General features: G+C 50.3%; 3 protein-coding genes across 3 annotated transcripts; all 3 read right to left on the bottom strand.

Annotated features, from left to right (window-relative positions):
* Positions 1-3,101: 3,101 nt before the first annotated feature.
* Positions 3,102-4,040, bottom strand: LOC113897841 (olfactory receptor 13J1-like). The gene has a single exon (XM_027550802.1). The coding sequence runs from the start codon at positions 4,038-4,040 to the stop codon at positions 3,102-3,104; it is 939 nt and encodes a 312-aa protein (XP_027406603.1).
* Positions 4,041-11,094: 7,054 nt separating this feature from the next.
* On the bottom strand, positions 11,095-12,069 carry LOC113897452 (olfactory receptor 2S2-like). The gene has a single exon (XM_027550212.1). It carries the CDS (start codon positions 12,067-12,069, stop codon positions 11,095-11,097), a length of 975 nt encoding a protein of 324 aa, XP_027406013.1.
* Positions 12,070-17,859: 5,790 nt separating this feature from the next.
* On the bottom strand, positions 17,860-18,798 carry LOC113897842 (olfactory receptor 13J1-like). Its single transcript, XM_027550803.1, has one exon. The coding sequence runs from the start codon at positions 18,796-18,798 to the stop codon at positions 17,860-17,862; it is 939 nt and encodes a 312-aa protein (XP_027406604.1).
* Positions 18,799-19,050: the final 252 nt, after the last annotated feature.

Genomic DNA, 19,050 nt, shown 5'->3' on the forward strand with positions numbered 1-19,050 from the left:
ATGGGTTTTCCTACACAGAAATACTGGAGTTGCCATTCCCTTCTCCAGGGGATCTTCCACCCAAGAATCGAAACTGTATCTCCTGCACTGGCAGGCAGGTTCTTTACCACTGAGCCACCAGGGAAGGTTAAGGAAAGGGAATTGCTGTACAGGGTGAGGCCCTGGGCCCCTGTGATGGATGTGAAGTCAGTGATTGCGCTGGGTGTGTGAGTTTCTGCAGGTCCCCTTTCATGTTTCCCTTGCTGTGCCTTTCTCTTTCCTTCACAAGAAACGATGACAACTTGACAGAGCTTAGGACTAAAAACAGCCTTAAATAATGCGGCAGCAATTGCACATTTTCTGAATAAACTGTGATATGTCTCTGGGAATATCTTTTTGTCAAGAACACAGGTCGAAATAAAACATTGGAAGACTGTCACCGCTTGTTTTCTAACTGCTGAGGAACAGGACCATCTTGCCACCATGGATGCCCACAGACAAGCTCCCCCCAGCCCTCCCGCCACCTCCAGCCTACTCTTTGCTTCCTTATCTCTCAGGGCGTCTCTCAGGGTGATGCAATATCCATCCAAAAACCTCAGAAGCTCAAGCACCAAACCACAGTCTCCTCCTTCCTCAGCCACCTCTGCCTTCAGTCCGATATCCCCAGGACATCAGCTCCACGCTCTCTGCCTGACCGTCCACCTGGCTCAGGCCCCATCCATGCTTCCTCACTTCCTTCCCTCAGGCATGGGTGCTTCCCCTCTGTGCTCTATCTGGAGCCACGTGATCTTCCATTTCTCAAAAAGAATACTTCTTTTAAGTTCTAAGTCATGTTCATTTTAGAAGTATTGAACAAGGTTGGAAAGAATAATTCAGAAAGCAATATTAATCTGTAACTCCATCACCTGTAGGAAACATTTGTTAGTTAATGTTTTGTCCTAATTTTCCAGGAATTTCTATATACATACTTATTCATATATCCTTAAGAAAGTATCATTAAAAAAATTGAGATTATATTAAGTACAAAGTTACTTGTTCTACCTTTTTTATGTTAATTACAGTGTGAGCATTTCCCTTCATCAATTATTCTTCAAAAAATAAGATTTACAATGGCTGTGTCACAATCCATCATTGGGCGCCACCAGAATTTATTTACACATTCTGCCCCAGTTAAACATTATGAGTCTTACAATTTTTTGTTGCCAAAAATACCTCTGTGACTAATAACATATAGATAGATATATGGACAAATCATTGTACCTGTAATAATTTTCTCTGACTAGTTCCTAAAAGTAGAGGTGTTCGGTCAAAGGGTGTGAAGTTTTCAAGTCTCTTGACTGATACCCACAACTTACTTGGCAGGAAGCTCATATAAATTTATTCACACCCTCACCAGCTGTGTATGATATTACCTGCTTCACCGCACTATAGTTAGCAATATATGTCAGAAAAATTCTTTGCAGTTTCATGGGTGAAGTATGGTGTCTAATCAGTGACCTTGCTAAAAGGAAGTGTGATTGTAAACTCCCGTCCCCACAGCATAAAGTCCAAACTCCTGTCATGGCATCAAAGGCCTAGCAGAACATCTCTGCAGAAGCTTCGCCCGGGCTTGGTCAGCTGTGGGCTGCGGGCTGCGCTGCTCTCCTCTGTGCCTCTGTTCTGACCAGCAGAGGAAGCAGGAAGACGGACTGGAGGGTACCTGAGGGCTCAGACAAGCACTGTGCTTACCTACAGGGCGCAGGAGAGCTGGCCTGCTGCTCGGCGGCTGAGCTCTCCCATCACACAAGATGGTACCACTGAGGCCAGAGGGGGCAGGGAATGGAGATGCTGTCAAGCCTGAGTCCGTTTCCTCTGTGTGTTCAAACCTGGGAAGAGGCTGAGCTCCAGGAAGAGGTGGAAATGGCAGGGTCTTAGTAGGTGGGTTGAAGATGGGTGAAGCAGAGTCTCCCCAAGGCCACATGAAGCCTGGACGCTCGGCAGGGAGGCAGTGGAGCGGCTGCTGCTAAAGTGACAGAGGAAGCCAGACCCTCCGCTGTTCTGGTGACCAGCGTCCCAGGACCTGGGCTGGGCTGGAAATCGTGGAGGCTGGGCCTCGGCACTGCCTCTGCCGTCAGCTCCCCAGGCGCTAGACTCTGCCTGTCATCTGTGAACTTCATCTCAGCTCTGCTCAGATTTGGGGAGGACCCCAGGCTCTGCCCTACATTGATGTATTTTCTGTTTATTTGAGAAACCGGTGTGGGCTTGGGGTTGGGCAGGGCCAGACCTTGGGACAGAGTGAAATCCCGTATTACTGGCTCTTAGAGCAACACTGAAATAAAGCAGGAGGAGCACAGTGAGAGGTGCAGAGTGGGGAGGCTTCCTGGAGGAGGTGTCATTCAAGATGGGCCTTGAGGTGGGGGAGGGGTAAATCAGGAGTTGGGGATTAACAGATTTACAGTACTCTATATAAAATAGGAAAACAACAAGGACCTCATGTGTAGCTTAGAGAATTTCATTTTAAAAATAAAAAGAAGGCCTCGAGGATCAGGAAGTCCTTTTACAGAGGGAGCTGTGTGTCAGGTGGGAGCTGCCTTGTGGGAAGAACCAAGAAGGGCACAGAGTCAGGCATTGCTGGGCACACGAGGCTCCTGCCGGGTTGGTGTGTGGGGCTGACAAGAGGGAGTCTGTGTGACACAGGGCGGGGAAGGGGATTGGTCATGAGCAGCAGGGCCAGGCTGCAGGGGTCTGGAATACCCCCAGCGAAGCCCTTTCATTTCATCCTGAGAGCTCTGGGAGCCATTCAGGGATTTCAGCCAAGACAGACACATGATCAAATAGACTTTTCCGAAATATCCCTCTGGATGACCCTTGGAGGATAGATTGGCTGGAACAAGACTGAAATCTTGAGGCCAGCAGGGAGGCTGGTGTGAAGATGCGGGGACTGATGCTCAGAGCTGGCCCAAAGCTCTGCCTGGGGAAGGAACAAAGGTGGAATTGTGAGCTCGGATATGTGGCAGGATCAGTGGGAGGTGGTGCTGCCTTTCTGGGTTGAAGATTCCAGACCCCCAACTCTGCGCCCTACCCATCCTCTCTGTAGGCGAAGGCAAACCTGAGCTGCTAACCTGCAGGAGCCCCGGCCTCCCTCACCTGGAGGTCTGTATCCTGCCCCACACCTTCCTGGCAGCCTCCTTCACCTCCTTGTTCCTCAGGCTGTAGATGACGGGGTTCAGCATGGGTGTGACCACAGCATAGAGGACCGTGAAGACCTCGTCAGAGATATGAGCCTCCTTGCTCTTGGGTTTCATGTACATGAAGATGACGGTGCCATAGAAAAGCATCACCACGGCCAGGTGTGCTGAGCAAGTAGAGAAGGCTTTGTGGCGCCCAGCAGCTGAGGGTACCCTCAGGGTGGTGGCCAGGATAAGTGTGTAGGACAGGCAGATGAAGGCCAGGGGCACGGGCAGCAGCAAGATGGCACCCACCAGCAGGAAGACCTCACTGATGGACGTGTCACCACAGGCCAGCTTCAGGACTGCCAGGATCTCGCAGGTGAAGTGACTGACCACACGGTGGCCGCAGAAGGGCAGCCTCATGGCGATGACTGTCTCAGTCACTGACTTGCAGAGACCAAGGACCCAGGCAGCCCCGGCCAGCAACCAGCAGAGCCTGTGGCTCATCAGCACGGGGTACCTAAGGAGCCGGCAGATGGCCAGGTAGCGATCATAGGCCATGATGGCGAGCAGCAGACACTCTGTGGAGCCTGTAAACAGACTCAGACACATCTGGAGTGCGCAGCCAAGAAAGGAGATGGTCTTCTGGGCTGACAGGAGGTGGACAAGCATCAGGGGCACAAAAGTGGACGTGTAGCAGATGTCCAGGATGGAGAGGTTGCCCAGGAAGAAGTACATGGGTGTGTGCAGGCGGGCATCCAGCACGCTGACTGCCACAATGCCTGTGTTCCCCAGCAGGGTCACCAGGTACATGGCTGAGCACAGAGGGAAGAGCAGGTGCTCCAGGGCAGGGTAACCTGAAAATCCTTTCAGGAAGAACTCAGACACCTCTGTGCTGTTGACTGGCTCCATATCACAGAGCTCTGGAGGGATGCATGGCTGTGAGGCAGGGTAAGAGGGTGCAGGGTTTATGGGTGAAGAATATTGCTAGGGCCTTTTTGAGCCCTAACACACTTTCTCTCTGAGACTTTGGGTAGTCCCAATACTTCTTCCAGTTTTCAATAGATCCACGTGGAAAATGAGGAATGAGGTGGGTCAGAATTTCTCTAAGAGAGTGTTAATGGAAATGTGGGCAATCTGAAAAAGCAATTTGAAACAACATTGGATTAATCAAAAGCAAAGAATTAACTGCGGAACTTCTCAGAGTCATTAACACACCACTGTGATTGGTGACTTTCTGAAAGTGATGCAGAGAGTAAGCAGTTCCCAAACTTATTTGACCATAGATCCACCTTTTACAGAGCACCTGTTAACCTTCTGCAAATGAGTATTCTAGTAGCAGAGTTTCGGGAACAATGAGCTGGATGGAAGGTCCTCAAATCTTAGAAGCACCTGTAAGGATTACATGAGAATCACCTGGAAAGTTTGTGAAAACACAGTTTCTATCTTATTCAGTCTGAGTGATGCTGTTCTGTTGGTCAGGGGACCACACTTTGAGAATCACTGGGCTAGATGGTCTCTGAGGGTCCTCCTGGCTTTCAGGAAGTCTTGAGTTATATCACACTTCCCACTGATGAAGATGCCCGTCTCATTTATCTCTCAGCCTGCAAAACTCTGACTTGCCTCTGCAGTCAGCTCTGGTCTCCATGCATGAAGCACACGTGCTTTGTATTGGAGGGGCTCCTGGCCTCTGAGCCTATTAGGGGCTCGTCCACCTGTGAGCCCATAGGTCCTGCTTCATCAGCTACTGTGGATTGACCTTCAGAATTGATCTTCACCATATTCATTGGAAGGACTGATGCTGAAACTGAAGCACCAATACTTTGACCACCTGATGCAAAGAGCTGACTAATTAGCAAAGACCCTGATTCTGGGAAAGATTGAAGGAGGGAGGAGAAGGGGAAGACAGAGGATAAGATGGTTGGATGCCACCACTGACTCAAGAGACATGAGTTTGAGCAAGCACTGGGATTGATGATAGACAGGAAAGCCTAGCATGCTGCAGTTCATGGGATCGCAAAGTTTTGGACATGACTGAACAACTGAACTGACTACCTATGTGTTTTTGAGTGAAAGTTTGATGGACCTTTCAGCCTGTCTCCTATTTTCTCTTAACCTGAGCCAGGGCTGCTTGGGCTTCATGAACTCCTAGGCATCAAATTGCAATAAGCTCTGAGAGATTAATCCACTGGAGCTCTCACTGTGCAGGTAGGGAAACTGAGGCTGCACAGCAGGTTCCTGGTAAGATGAGTCTAGAATCCTGTTCTCCTAACAACAAGACAGCTGCACTGAGCTCATAGCAAATGTTTGCTTCTGTTAAACCCCAAATATTGGTTGTTCTTTCATCACCCTAGATGGACATCTTTCTCCTAAGTGTCTCCCCTACTCCCAATCTTCTCAGCAGCTAAGGAGCAGGACTTAAACTTTCCCTCGTGTTTCGGGCTCTTGGAACCCGTGGGACACACTGTCCAAGCCTGGTCTGGGTTGGGCACCAGTCCTCTCAATGCCACCCTTGCTGGAGACAGTTTCCTTCTGTTAGTCCTACCATGTTTATTCCTTTCAGAATCGAGACGGGACTGAGTTCTTATCACACCCCAGACAGGGTGCTAGGCATTAGCGGAAGGAATGAGAACACATGGGCCTCCAGGCCAGGAAGCCTCAACCATTCCATGACAATAATCCTCTCCAGTTCCTAGCTGAGCCTCATCCTGCTTCTGTTGGCATGCCTCTAGTGACAGAAAGGTTACTCCCTTAGACACACTTTTCTTTTTGCTGTCAGGCCACTCGACGCATCACAAAATCCTTCCTGATGTGGACTCTCTCTGGGTCTCCCTGGCGCTCCACCACCCAGTCAGGCCCAGGCTGGGGCCCCCTGTGGACTCTGCCCTCACATGCACAGACGTGGGGTCCCGAGCTTTGCGTGCTGCCTCGGGGGCGGAGGGGTCTTTCTGCAGCAAAGAGAGCAATGGCCTTGCCCTGGGATTCCAGATAGAAGGTCTTGCCTCACTTTGACTGTGTCTAGAGATGCACCTGTCTACCTGTGTGCACAAACACTTGACTGGCAGCCAGGTGCACATGTTCACCTGTGAGTATATACACCACGTCAGGCTCATGTGTGTGCATGTACAGTCCTTTGCTTGAGTGTATGTGTAGCAGGCACTCTCTTGTTCTCTTTCACACACACACATACACACACACACACACACACACACACACACAACCAGTAGAGCAGGCCCTTGGACCTGTGGCCAGAGCTTCAGAGGACCAGGCTGGACAGAGGAGGTGTGTGGAGACCAGGCAGGGGCCCTGGACGTATCACGGGAGAAGCAGCAGCCCTGCGGTTGGGGAGCAATCTCTGCCTGGGATGAACCATGAGCACAAAGAAAGCTCAGACTCAGGACACGGTGAGCAGACCTGCTCAGTGCTTCATCGGCCTTCCGGCCTGAGTGCTGAGAACCTGAGAATCTGAGCCGCTCAGCCCTCTCTCCTGGACTGGGTGCCAAGAAGAGCCGGGAGGAGGGATGTGGCTGCAGGCTGTGGGACTCTGCTTCCCAGAGCTGGGCCAGGGAGCTTTGTTTGCAGAGCCCACAGTGTCTTTCAGTGTATCTTCTGGCCAAATGCTATCTGAAAACCAGTTCAAGTGCCACTTCCCCTGGGGAGCCTCCCTTTATCCTCTCCCAGCACACCTGAGCCCTCTGTCCTGTATGCATCATGGCTGTGTGTGTGCACCTGGAGGATGGTGCTCAGCTTTCTCACCGGCTTCCAGCCTGTTGCTTAGCCCCACCAGCCCACATGGAGATCTCCCTCTCCCCTCCTCACTCAGATTCTGAAGGCCAAGCTGAAGCCCTCAGCCTGGCCACAGCCAACTTCTTCCTGTCCCATTGCCACTTCCTGAGGCTAAGACACATTGGGAGTGAGCAGCTGGCTGCTCAATCTGAGTAGTTCCTAGCCTGGATGTCACCTGTCTGAACTGGGAGGGGGTTTGCAGATCAGCAAGACCACCCCTTGTTATGTATGGGAGAAATGAAACTCAAAGAAGGAAGGGGCTTGCCCAGTGCTGCACAGTGAGTTAGAGGGGAAACCAGGGCTGCAGGAGTTCCCTGGGGCTCCTGATCCCAGCCCTTTCCTCTGCCCCATGTCACCATTTTTTTACTTACCTTCAGCCTCTTCCAGATCCATGTGCCTTGTTTCCTGGAAGATGTTTCTGAGACCAGGAACCTTCACTGGCTGTAATCAGGAGAAAACAGGTCCAAGAAGCAGGTCTGAGCCTCCTCTATCCAGGGAACCTCAGTGGACAGGACGCGGAGTTACACATTACTGGAGATTTCCAAACTAAGAAGACTCACCTAGGCTGTCGTAGAGTTTAGTAAAGTGTTTGCAATATGATACAGTGAAGTGGAGCTCTTAGAATTTGGGAGAAGTAGACCAAGCACTTAGAATGCAGCGCATTCTCTGCAGTGTGTCAGGTTTGGTAGAACTAGGAGATTCTGGTGGGCTCAAGGCTGAGCAGGGTGCCCAGTGGTTCACTGTCAGCAATCAGGGACTGCCCACCCGATCAGCTCCCAGCCCCATGCTGGCTGACAGCCTCCTGGGGAGCAGGGACCTTTCAAAGCTCCCTGCACCAGGGGACCGCACCATCCCCAAGGCAATTTAGAGGCAGAAGGGGAAATTCACCCAGCTTAGAAACCTTTGGGTACTTCAGGGATGATGTCCCAAAGACCCAATTACACAGAGTCTACTTAGAGATCTTAATTGATGTAGAAAAGTTGGAGGAGGTGGCTCAGGGCCAGGAATCCACCCTCACGGGTCAGTCCTCAGTGTGGGCCATGAACGTATACAGGATCAATAAATGAATGGATGGATGGATGCACAATTAAGTCAATGTATAGGCCACTCTTGGTGAATACATTTAAAGACATTGGGGTGACTGAATGAACAATTGATAGGCAGTTTCACCTTTAAGGGAAACTCTGTCCCCATTAACAGCCACACTCCATTTCCACTCAAGTTTCTTCTGGCCCTCAGTTCAGTTCAGTTGCTCAGTCATGTCTGACTCTTTGCGAGCCCATGAATCGCAGCACGCCAGGCCTCCCTGTCCATCACCAACTCCTGGAGTTCACTCAAACTCATGTCCATTCATTGGTGATGCCATCCAACCATCTCATCCTCTGTCTTCCCCTTCTCCTCCTGCCTCCAACCTTTCCCAGCATCAGCATCTTTCCCAATGAGTCAGTTCTTCACATCAGGTGGCTAAAATATTGGAGCTTCAGGTTCAGCATCAGTCCTTCCAATGAATATTCAGGATTGATTGCCTTTAGGATGGATTGGTTTGATCTCCTTGCTGTCCAAGGGACTCTCAAGAGTCTTCTCCAACACCACAGTTCAAAAGCATCAATTCTTTGGTGCTCAGCTTTCTTTATGGCACAACTCTCACATCCATACACGACTACTGGAAAAACCACAGGTTTGACTAGACAGACCTTTGTCGGCAAAGTAATGTGTCTGCTTTGTAATATGCTGTCTAGGTTTGTCATAGTTTTTCTTCCAAGTCGCCAAGTGTCTTTGAATTTCATGGCTGTGGTCAGCATATACAGTGATTTTTGGAGCCCAAGAAAATAGTCTGTCACTGATTCCATTGTTTCCTCATCTGTTTGCCATGAAGTGATTGGACTGGATGCCATGATCTTTGTTTTTTGAATGTTGAGTTTTAAACCAGCTTTTTTGCTCTCCTCTTTCACCTTCATCAAGAGGCCCTTTAGTTCCTCTTCAATTTCTGCCAATAGGGTGGTGTCATCTGCGTATTTGAGTGACAGTTCAATAACCTTCTGTTGGGAAAGTTCTGTGGAGCTACAGAGACAAGCCCCTAAAGAGTCCTGCCTTCGAGGCACCCACATTGTTATGAAACATTGTGGACACAAAGCAGAAGGGCTTCAGTTCAGTTCAGTCCCTCAGTCGTGTCCCACTCTTGTAACCCCATGGACTGCAGCATGCCAGGCCTCCCTGTCCATCACCAACTCCCGGAGTTTACTCAAACTCATGCCCATTGAGTTGGTGATGCCATCCAACCATCTCATCCTCTGTCGTCCCCTTCTTCTCCCACCTTCAATCTTTCCCAGTATCAGGGTCTTTTCAAATGTCAGTTCTTTGCATCAGGTGGCCAAAGTATTGGAGTTTCAGCCTCAACATCAGTCAGAAGGGTTTACATAGCAAACAAACTGTGCCAACAAAGTGTGGTGGGACACAAAGGAGAGAGCCCCTTTAAAAAGCTAGGAAAGGCTGTGTTCAAGTGATGGTGTCTAAGGTGGCTTGAAAAAAAATTCCAGATCTCCCCAGGGAACAGCATGAACAACATACAGAGATGTGGGGAGTACTGACAATGTGGAGAGGGGTTGGTGGTGTGCAGCGTGGATAGAACATCAGGCTCACAAAGCGGGGGCTGTTTTCTGGGGGCCCAAGGACTCAGCTGAAGAATGTGGTCTTCCTTCTGTGGTAAGAGGGAGGCACCATAGGTTCTTGGGTGGTGAATCAGCCAGGATGTGGCCAAAGTAGCAGGACCAGTGTGTGATGTAAGGCTTTGTTGTGGAGAACAGAGCTGTCATTTGTGGGAGCTGCAGGAGAAGCCTGTGCCATGCTCGGCCTCTGCGCTTGGTGTCGCGTCTGAAGCTGTGCTCCGGTGGGTATGGGGCAGGTGGGGACAGACCAGCGCTCAAGAGGACACGGTGGGACCCATGTCAGGCCCTCATTGTCTTGGGTTCAGTGACACTGGTGACCCACAGGAGGACCTGGCACTCTCTGATTGGAGCTCCCTTCGCTCGGGCCTCACAGCAGCTGCAGGTGGCCTGGCAGGAGCCCGAGGGGCTGCACTGACAGCAAGTGAGGGCTCCACCACCTCAGCACGGCCTTGCCTCTGCCTTTCCATCTCTTCCAGATTCTCTCGTGCTCAACCTGAACCCAGAACCTGAGAGCAGAGTAAGCTCTTGGAGGGCCGGTGGAAACCTAGCTGGATACTCCAGTCCAGAGTCACACAAGCCAGCTAACCAGGGCTCCCTGGGGTGATTAACCTGGAAGCAGCCAGTGAGGCACAGCTGGCCAGAGAATGGAAGCTCTAGAAATCTCTAGTAGCTCCTGGGTTGACGGTAGGGTAGTGGCATTGTCACCAGGCTCTTCAGGATTCCTTAGTCTTATCCGTCCCTCCAGAAATGGGGTAGGTGGGCATCCCCAGGCCTTGGTGTCCGCTCTGGCCTGTGCCCTGAATGATTGGCCAAGGAGGTAGAAGTAGAAGTAACAGGTAATTTCTGAGTGGAAGCTGAAAGAATCCACACAGGCTTTGTCATCTTCTCCTCTTCTTTTATCATTTGACTAGTAGTGTGCATAAGGCAGATGCTTTATCATCTTGAGGCCCACAGGATGAAAAAGATGAAGTTGATCCCCCGTCCAAAATCTGATGGACTTGGAGAGTGAGCAAGTGCACTGGGATGACCCAGAGGGAGAGTATGGGGAGGGAGGAGGGAGGAGGGTTCAGGATGGGGAACACAGGTATACCTGTGGCAGATTCATTTCGATAATTGGCAAAACTAATACAATATTGTAAAGTTTAAACATAAAATAAAATTAAAAAATAAAATAAAATAAAATTAAGCAGAGAGAAAAAAAAAGAAATAAAAAAAAAGAAAAAGAACCTTTGTATTTTTAAGCCTCTGCAATTTTGAAGTCACGCCACAGTATAACTAGTTCCCGAGGTGGCGCTAGTGGTAAAGAATCCCCCTGACAATACAGGAGACATAAGAGACCTTGGTTCGATACCTGGGTCGGGAAGATCCCCTGGAAGAGGACCTGGCAACCCACTCGAGTATTCTTGCCTGGAGAATACCATGGACAAAGAAGCCTGGAAGACTAGAGTCCATAGGTTCCCAAAGATTTGGACAGGACTAAAGTGACTCAGCACACACACACCTGCCTGATGGACTTAGAGAACAACAGGAAAGCGGGCCATCTTCCTGGAGAGGAGATCTCCGCTCAGCAGAGCTACGGCAGCAGCTTTCACCTCTGCATTCCTTAGGCTGTAGATGATGGGGTTCAGCGATGGGGTCACGACCCCATAGAAAAATGCAAGAAGCTTATTCAAGTAGAGGTCCTTGGCCTTGGGCTTGAAATACATGAAGGAGATAGTCCCATAGAAAATCACCAGCACTGTGAGGTGGGCAGAGCAGGTAGAGAAGGCTTTGTGCCCGCCGGCAGCAGAGGGCACCCGCAGGAGGGCAGTGAGGATGAACACGTAGGACAGGAAGATGAGCAGCAGTGGGGGCAGTGTCACAACAGCTGAAGACACCGTTAATAGCAGTGCATTGAGACAGATGTCCCCACAGGCTAGTTTCAGCACTGCCAAGATTTCACAGAAGAAGTGGTTGATGATATTGTGGCCACAGAAGGGGAGGCTCCAGGTGAGAATGGAATGGAGAAGGGAGTTGGCAAAGCCCTCCCCCCAGGTCAGGGTCGCCATCCACATGCACGTGTGCCAGCTCATGAGCTCTGAGTAGGGAAGAGGCTGGCAGATGGCCACATACCCGTCACACGCCATCATGGCCAAGAGCACGCACTCCGTGGTGCCCAGCGCCAGGGTCAGGTACATCTGCAGGGCACAGGCAGGGAAGGAGATGGTGCTCTGGGTTTCCAGGAAGTTGACCAGCATGAGAGGCAGGAAAAAGGATGTGCCAGAGATGTCCATGAGGGCGAGGTTGCTGAGGAAGAAGTACATGGGGGTGTGCAGGTGGGGGTCCAGCATGTTCAGCCCGATGAGGAGGGTGTTCCCCAGCACGTTCGCGGAGTGGATGCCCAGGCAGAGCACAAACAGGACCATCTCTAGATTGTAGTGGTCGTGTAGCCCCACCAGGACAAACTCTGTTTCGGCCATCTGCTTTGCCCCATTCGTCTCACTCTCCATCCGTCTCGTTCTCCCTCTTTTCCCATCTGCACCATGAAGCTGTTGGTTAAGCACCAATGGGCCTGGGAGCCAAGCAACATGGATGTGTGACCTGGGGAGGGTCAGCCCCGCCTCTGGAACTCAGGTTCACCATCAGTATAATGAGAGAGTGGACGTCAGGTCTGTAAGCAAACCCCCTCAGTTTTGTCGTTCTGGTGTAACTTACAGGAGATCGGGTCCATTCTAATCTCCTAAGCTCTTCTCTCTTCTCTCCAGGCTGACCTAGGGGAGACGAGAGAATAAATTGTTGTTTCTTGAGCTCTTTGAATCTGCAGTGTTCTTGGTTATTAAGAGGAAGCACGTTTTCTAGGTTATGACTTCATATGGCTGAATGATGCCCATAGGATTTCAGATTCATTCACTTACTGAGGATTTGACAGTGCCTACCCTGTGCAGGGTGTTTAGGTGCTGGGCTATAGCAGTAAGAAAACTAAGAGAACAAAAGATGCCACAATTATAACAAGTGCTGCTCCTCTTTCTCAAATTAAGTGGGATGAGCTTGGGAAGGCAGGTGGGTGATGAATGATGGTCACCTCATTCCTTTGGGCATAAAGGTTGAACATTTCTACTGTATAGGATGTACAAGCCTTATTCAGGTGTCTCTCCTTAAGATCAGAGACCATGCATTGATTTTTAAAAGAATATACAAGAACATACTTATCCCAATAGAGCCACAGGTCACAACATTTAACTCTAGTCATAAAAGCCATTTGAGTCTCTTCTTGGCCTCCATATAGCTTTTTAGAATAAATGATATTGACAATAATATTACACAGGAGGGAAATGCAGGTTCTAATCTGGCAGAGGTGTCCTGGGTCACTGACCTGCTCTATAAAGGGAAGGTGGGAAGCGGCCACAGTCTTTGCCCAGGAGCCTCCATGTCTCTTCTGAGCTGGTCTCAGCCCCTTGGGAAATGCCAGTGTCTGGAGGGAGCCAAGTGTCAAGTGTTAGATGGAGAGCTGTCTTGTGGCCCAGTTGACCCCCTGCTCTTAGGGATAAATAGGAGCTGATAGTAAACTTTAACTTGTCAGAAGATCAAATCATTCCTCCCTCCATCTCTTCACTCCTTGATGGACATGAGGCCAATGTCCTGTGACAACATTAGAGTCCTCTCTGTCCTTCAGCAATGGTTCCCTCCCTCTCATTCTTCCTGTAGAATTGCATCTATCGTTCATATCAGCCGGTGAGCTTACTCTTCCTAAATAAACCATGTCTGTCCCCAGAGCTATACCTTTGCCCAAGAAGTTCCCTTTTGAAGGCTTGTCCTCTGTCTCCTCCCCACTAGGGGAATGCTTCTTGTCCTCTTCAGAGCCCAACTCCTCTCTCCTCCTCTCCCACCTGCCCCCTGCACAGTTGCCTGCTCCCTTCTTCCTCCCACAGCCCTTGGCCATCCTCCCCGTTCTTGTGCTGCACACCTGTCTCCTCTGTCACACCTGAGAGCAGACTCTGTCTACTTTGTCCAGGCACCTCATACTGTGAATGCTTCCAAGGCCAGTCAGTCAACAGATAGTCAGTTCAAAAACCCAGCACTGCATGACAGCTTCATAACTAAGTATAGCTCTCAACATTGACCAAGTCACTTGGCCTGCGAGCCTCAATTTCCTTTTGAAAAGTGGGGATTCTGTGTAGTCCAGATGAGACTCACATTAAAAAGTACTGGTAAATCACCTAGCGGCAAGGCTTCAGGTCAGAGAGTGAGCCTTCAACCATGGCACCTGCTGGATCAGTGCTCCCCTCCTCCCAGACAAGACCTCCAGCATCTGTCAGGACTCCCTCTCTCCCCAGAGCTTCTGCTGGTTTTCCCTCCCCCAGCCTAAATCAGGGTGATATTATTAAGGAAGTTTCTGGATCATATGGGGTAGGTGATTAATCTGGGTCAGACATTGACCGTAAATCTTACCCGTGTAAACATTTGAAGATTGTCTTGCTGAAGTTTGGCAAACAGGTGAATAACTGCCTGAGTGTGATGGCTTATTAATTCGCACATCCAGGATATTATTATGGAGCACCTACTATGCACTGAGTGCTGGTGACTCAGCAGAGGCTTACGTGCCTTCTTCCCTCCCAGTGTTTGCAGGCATCCCCTTTCTCTTGGTGACCTTGATCCTATTCCCTCCTCTCACTTGGCTTTAGAAACATCTAGATTCTCTTTGAGTCTCGAATGTAAAAACAGAGTAAAACTTGAGGTCTGGAAAGCAGAAGTTAAAAGGGCAGGTCTCTCCCAGGTTATGACTTCATGTGGCTGGATTAAGTCCACAGCTTCATTTCAGATTCAAGTATAAGACCTTTGTCTATGTCCAAGAGTCCTGATAACCTCCAATTCCGACACTGGACACAGGAGTGGGGCTGTTTCCAGGCAAGTAAATGGTAGGAAACCACCTAACTCTGCATTTCTCTCCCCAAACTTGTCTCCATCAGAGAGACTAAGTGGGAATGGCATGGACATCGGAGGGCTTTGTCATCAGGCTCTGGCCTCCCCTCAACCCCGCCTCACCTCCTGCACCTTCGGGCATGCCTCCCCACCTCAGCAGACTACACTCCCCAATGGTGGACAAACCCTACCGGCTCCTGTCCCCTCCCTCTTCTGCTTTCCTCAGGCTAGAGCACCTTTCTCTCTGTACTCATCCTCCAAGGCTCAGCTCACACCCACCTCCTCCCTGGGGCTGCCCTCTCAGACGTCTGCACAGCACTGACCATTCTGACACCATGATGCTCACACAGTCATTAGCACGGTTTGTTGTGCATGTCATTCTCTCTCACACAATAGACTGTGAGCCACGGAAATCACAGGGCTGTGTCCAATTTACCCCCAACCTCCCCAGCACCCCACACAGGAGCTGCCGTTTGAGATCCAGTGCTTTCCTTCTGCTAAAATCTCAATTTCCTACCTTGAGATCACCCTCCTTCTCCTTCCCCCATGTGCATACACAGGATGTGATCACAAGGACGAGAGCTTTAGGGGTGCCATCTCTTCCATGCAAGAACAACTGCTCTCTCTGAAGAGCTAAATGAGGAGACAGGTGGGTTTCCTTGCAATTTAAGCATCTGATCAGAACATTCATGGAAATCAGGAATAGCCCATGAAGCTGTAGGCTTGTGACCCCAAAGAAATGGGACCATCTTGGCACTCCATGGATGCCCACAGACAAGCTCCCCCCAGCCCTCCCGCCACCTCCAGCCTACTCTTTTCTTCCTTATCTCTCAGGGCGTCTCTCAGGGTGATGCGATATCCATCCAAAAACCCCAGAAGCTCAAGCATCAAACCACAGTCTCCTCCTTCTTCAGCCATCTCTGCCATCAGCCCGATGTCCCCAGGACATCAGCTCCACGCTCTCTGCCTGACCGCCCACCTGGTTCAGGCCCCATCCATGCTTCCTCACTTCCTGCCTTCAGGCATGGGCGCTTTTCCTCTGTGCTCTATCTGGAGCCACGTGATCTTCCATTTCTCAAAAACAATACTATCTTTTAAGCTCTAAGTTATGTTCATTTTAGAAGTATTGAACAAGGTTGGAAAGAATAATTCAGAAAGCAATATTAATCTGTAACTCCATCACCTGTAGGAAACATTTGTTAATGTTTTGTCCTAATTTTCCAGGAATTTCTATATACATATTCATATATCCTTAAGAAAGTATCATTTAAAAAATTGAGATTATATTGAGTACAAAGTTACTTGTTCTACCTTTTTTATATTAATTACAGTGTGAGCATTTCCCTTCATCAATTATTCTTCAAAAAATAAGATTTACAATGGCTATGTCACAATCCATCATTGGGCTCCACCAGAATTTATTTACACATTCTGCCCCAGTTAAACATTATGAGTCTTACAATTTTTTGTTGCCAAAAATACCTCTGTGATTAATAACATATAGATAGATAAATACACAAATCTTTGTACCTGTAATAATTTTCTCTGAGTAATTCATAAAAGTAGAGGTGTTGGGTCAAAGGGTGTGAAGTTTTCAAGTCTCTTGACTGATACCCACAACTTACTTGGCAGGAAGTTCATATAAATTTATTCACACCCTCACCTGCTGTGTATGATATTACCTGCTTCACCGCACTATAGTTAGCGATATATGTTAGAAAAATTCTTTGCAGTTTCATGGGTGAAGTATGGTGTCTAATCAGTGACCCTGCTAAAAGGAAGTGTGATTGTAAACTCCCGTCCCCACAGCATAAAGTCCAAACTCCTGTCATGGCATCAAAGGCCTAGCAGAACATCTCTGCAGAAGCTTCGCCCGGGCTTGGTCAGCTGTGGGCTGCGGGCTGCGCTGCTCTCCTCTGTGCCTCTGTTCTGACCAGCAGAGGAAGCAGGAAGACAGACTGGAGGGTACCTGAGGGCTCAGACAAGCACTGTGCTTACCTACAGGGCGCAGGAGAGCTGGCCTGCTGCTCGGCAGCTGAGCTCTCCCATCACACAAGATGGTACCACTGAGGCCAGAGGAGGCAGGGAATGGAGATGCTCTCAAGCCTGAGTCCATTTCCTCTGTGTGTTCAAACCTGGGAAGAGGCCGAGCTCCAGGAAGAGGTGGAAATGGCAGGGTCTTAGTAGGTGGGTTGAGGACGGGTGAAGCAGAGTCTCCCCAAGGCCACATGAAGCCTGGACGCTCGGCAGGGAGGCAGTGGAGCGGCTGCTGCTAAAGCGACAGAGGAAGCCAGACCCTCCGCTGCTCCGGTGACCAGCGTCCCAGGGCCTGGGCTGGGCTGGAAATCGTGGAGGCTGGGCCTTGGCACTGCCTCTGCTGTGAGCTCCCCAGGCGCTAGACTGTGCCTGTCATCTGTGAACTTCATCTCAGCTCTGCTCAGATTTGGGGAGGACCCCAGGCTCTGCCCTACATTGATGTATTTTCTGTTTATTTGAGAAACCGGTGTGGGCTTGGGGTTGGGCAGGGCCAGACCTTGGGACAGAGTGAAATCCCGTATTACTGGCTCTTAGAGCAACACTGAAATAAAGCAGGAGGAGCACAGTGAGAGGTGCAGAGTGGGGAGGCTTCCTGGAGGAGGTGTCATTCAAGATGGGCCTTGAGGTGGGGGAGGGGTAAATCAGGAGTTGGGGATTAACAGATTTACAGTACTCTATGTAAAATAGGAAAACAACAAGGACCTCATGTGTAGCTTAGAGAATTTCATTTTAAAAATAAAAAGAAGAGCCTCGAGGATCAGATAGTCCTTTTACACATGGAGCTGTGTTTCGGGTGGGAGCTGCCTTGTGGGAAGAACCAAGAACGGCACAGAGTCGGGCATTGCGGGCACACGAGGCTCCGGCGGGATTGGTGTGTGCGGCTGACAAGAGGGAGTCTGTGCGACACAGGGCGGGGAGGGGATTGGTCATGAGCAGCAGGGCCAGGCTACAGGGGTCTGGAATGCACCCAGCGAAGCCCTTTCATTTCATCCTGAGAGCTCTGGGAGCCATTCAGGGGTTTCAGCCAAGACAGACACATGATCAAATAGACTTTTCCGAAATATCCCTCTGGATGACCCTTGGAGGATAGATTGGCTGGAACAAGACTGAAATCTTGAGGCCAGCAGGGAGGCTGGTGTGAAGATGCGGGGACTGATGGCCCAAAGCTCTGCCTGGGGAAGGAACAAAGGTGAATTGTGAGCTCGGATCTGTGGCAGGAATAGTGGGAGGTGGTGCTGCCTTTCTGGATTGAAGATTCCAGACCCCCAACTCTGCGCCCTACCCATCCTCTCTGTAGGCGAAGGCAAACCTGAGCTGCTAACCTGCAGGAGCCCCGGCCTCCCTCACCTGGAGGTCTGTATCCTGCCCCACACCTTCCTGGCGGCCTCCTTCACCTCCTTGTTCCTCAGGCTGTAGATGACGGGGTTCAGCATGGGTGTGACCACAGCATAGAGGACCGTGAAGACCTCGTCAGAGATATGAGCCTCCTTGCTCTTGGGTTTCATGTACATGAAGATGACGGTGCCATAGAAAAGCATAACCACGGCCAGGTGTGCTGAGCAAGTAGAGAAGGCTTTGCGGCGCCCGGCGGCTGAGGGTACCCTCAGGGTGGTGGCCAGGATAAGTGTGTAGGACAGGCAGATGAAGGCCAGGGGCACGGGCAGCAGCAAGATGGCACCCACCAGCAGGAAGACCTCACTGATGGACGTGTCACCACAGGCCAGCTTCAGGACTGCCAGGATCTCGCAGATGAAGTGACTGACCACACGGTGGCCACAGAAGGGCAGCCTCATGGCGATGACTGTCTCAGTCACTGACTTGCAGAGACCGAGGACCCAGGCAGCTCCGGCCAGCAACCAGCAGAGCCGGTGGCTCATCAGCACGGGGTACCTAAGGGGCCGGCAGATGGCCAGGTAGCGATCATAGGCCATGATGGCGAGCAGCAGACACTCTGTGGAGCCTGTAGACAGACTCAGACACATCTGGAGTGCACAGCCAAGAAAGGAGATGGTCTTCTGGGCTGACAGGAGGTGGACAAGCATCAGGGGGACAAAAGTGGATGTGTAGCAGATGTCCAGGATGGAGAGGTTGCCCAGGAAGAAGTACATGGGTGTGTGCAGGCGGGCATCCAGCACGCTGACCACCACGATGCCTGTGTTCCCCAGCAGGGTCACCAGGTACATGGCTGAGCACAGAGGGAAGAACAGGTGCTCCAGGGCAGGGTAACCTGAAAATCCTTTCAGGAAGAACTCAGACACCTCTGTGCTGTTGACTGGCTCCATATCACAGAGCTCTGGAGGGATGCATGGCTGTGAGGCAGGGTAAGAGGGTGCAGGGTTTATGGGTGAAGCATATTGCTAGGGCCTTTTTGAGCCCTGACACACTTTCTCTCTGAGACTTTGGGTAGTCCCAATACTTCTTCCAGTTATCAATAGATCCACATGGAAAACGAGGAATGAGGTGGGTCAGAATTTCTCTAAGAGAGTGTTAATGGAAATGTGGGCAATCTGAAAAAGCATTTTGAAACAACGTTG

Source organism: Bos indicus x Bos taurus, chromosome 8 (genome assembly GCF_003369695.1).
Source record: "Bos indicus x Bos taurus breed Angus x Brahman F1 hybrid chromosome 8, Bos_hybrid_MaternalHap_v2.0, whole genome shotgun sequence".
In the NCBI taxonomy this organism is placed as follows: Eukaryota; Metazoa; Chordata; class Mammalia; order Artiodactyla; family Bovidae; genus Bos; species Bos indicus x Bos taurus.

Bases quoted from the DNA above. Each gene is read 5' to 3' on its own strand.
- LOC113897841 (XM_027550802.1), bottom strand. From the start codon at position 4,040: ATGGAGCCAGTCAACAGCACAGAGGTGTCTGAGTTCTTCCTGAAAGGA.
- LOC113897452 (XM_027550212.1), bottom strand. From the start codon at position 12,069: ATGGAGAGTGAGACGAATGGGGCAAAGCAGATGGCCGAAACAGAGTTT.
- LOC113897842 (XM_027550803.1), bottom strand. From the start codon at position 18,798: ATGGAGCCAGTCAACAGCACAGAGGTGTCTGAGTTCTTCCTGAAAGGA.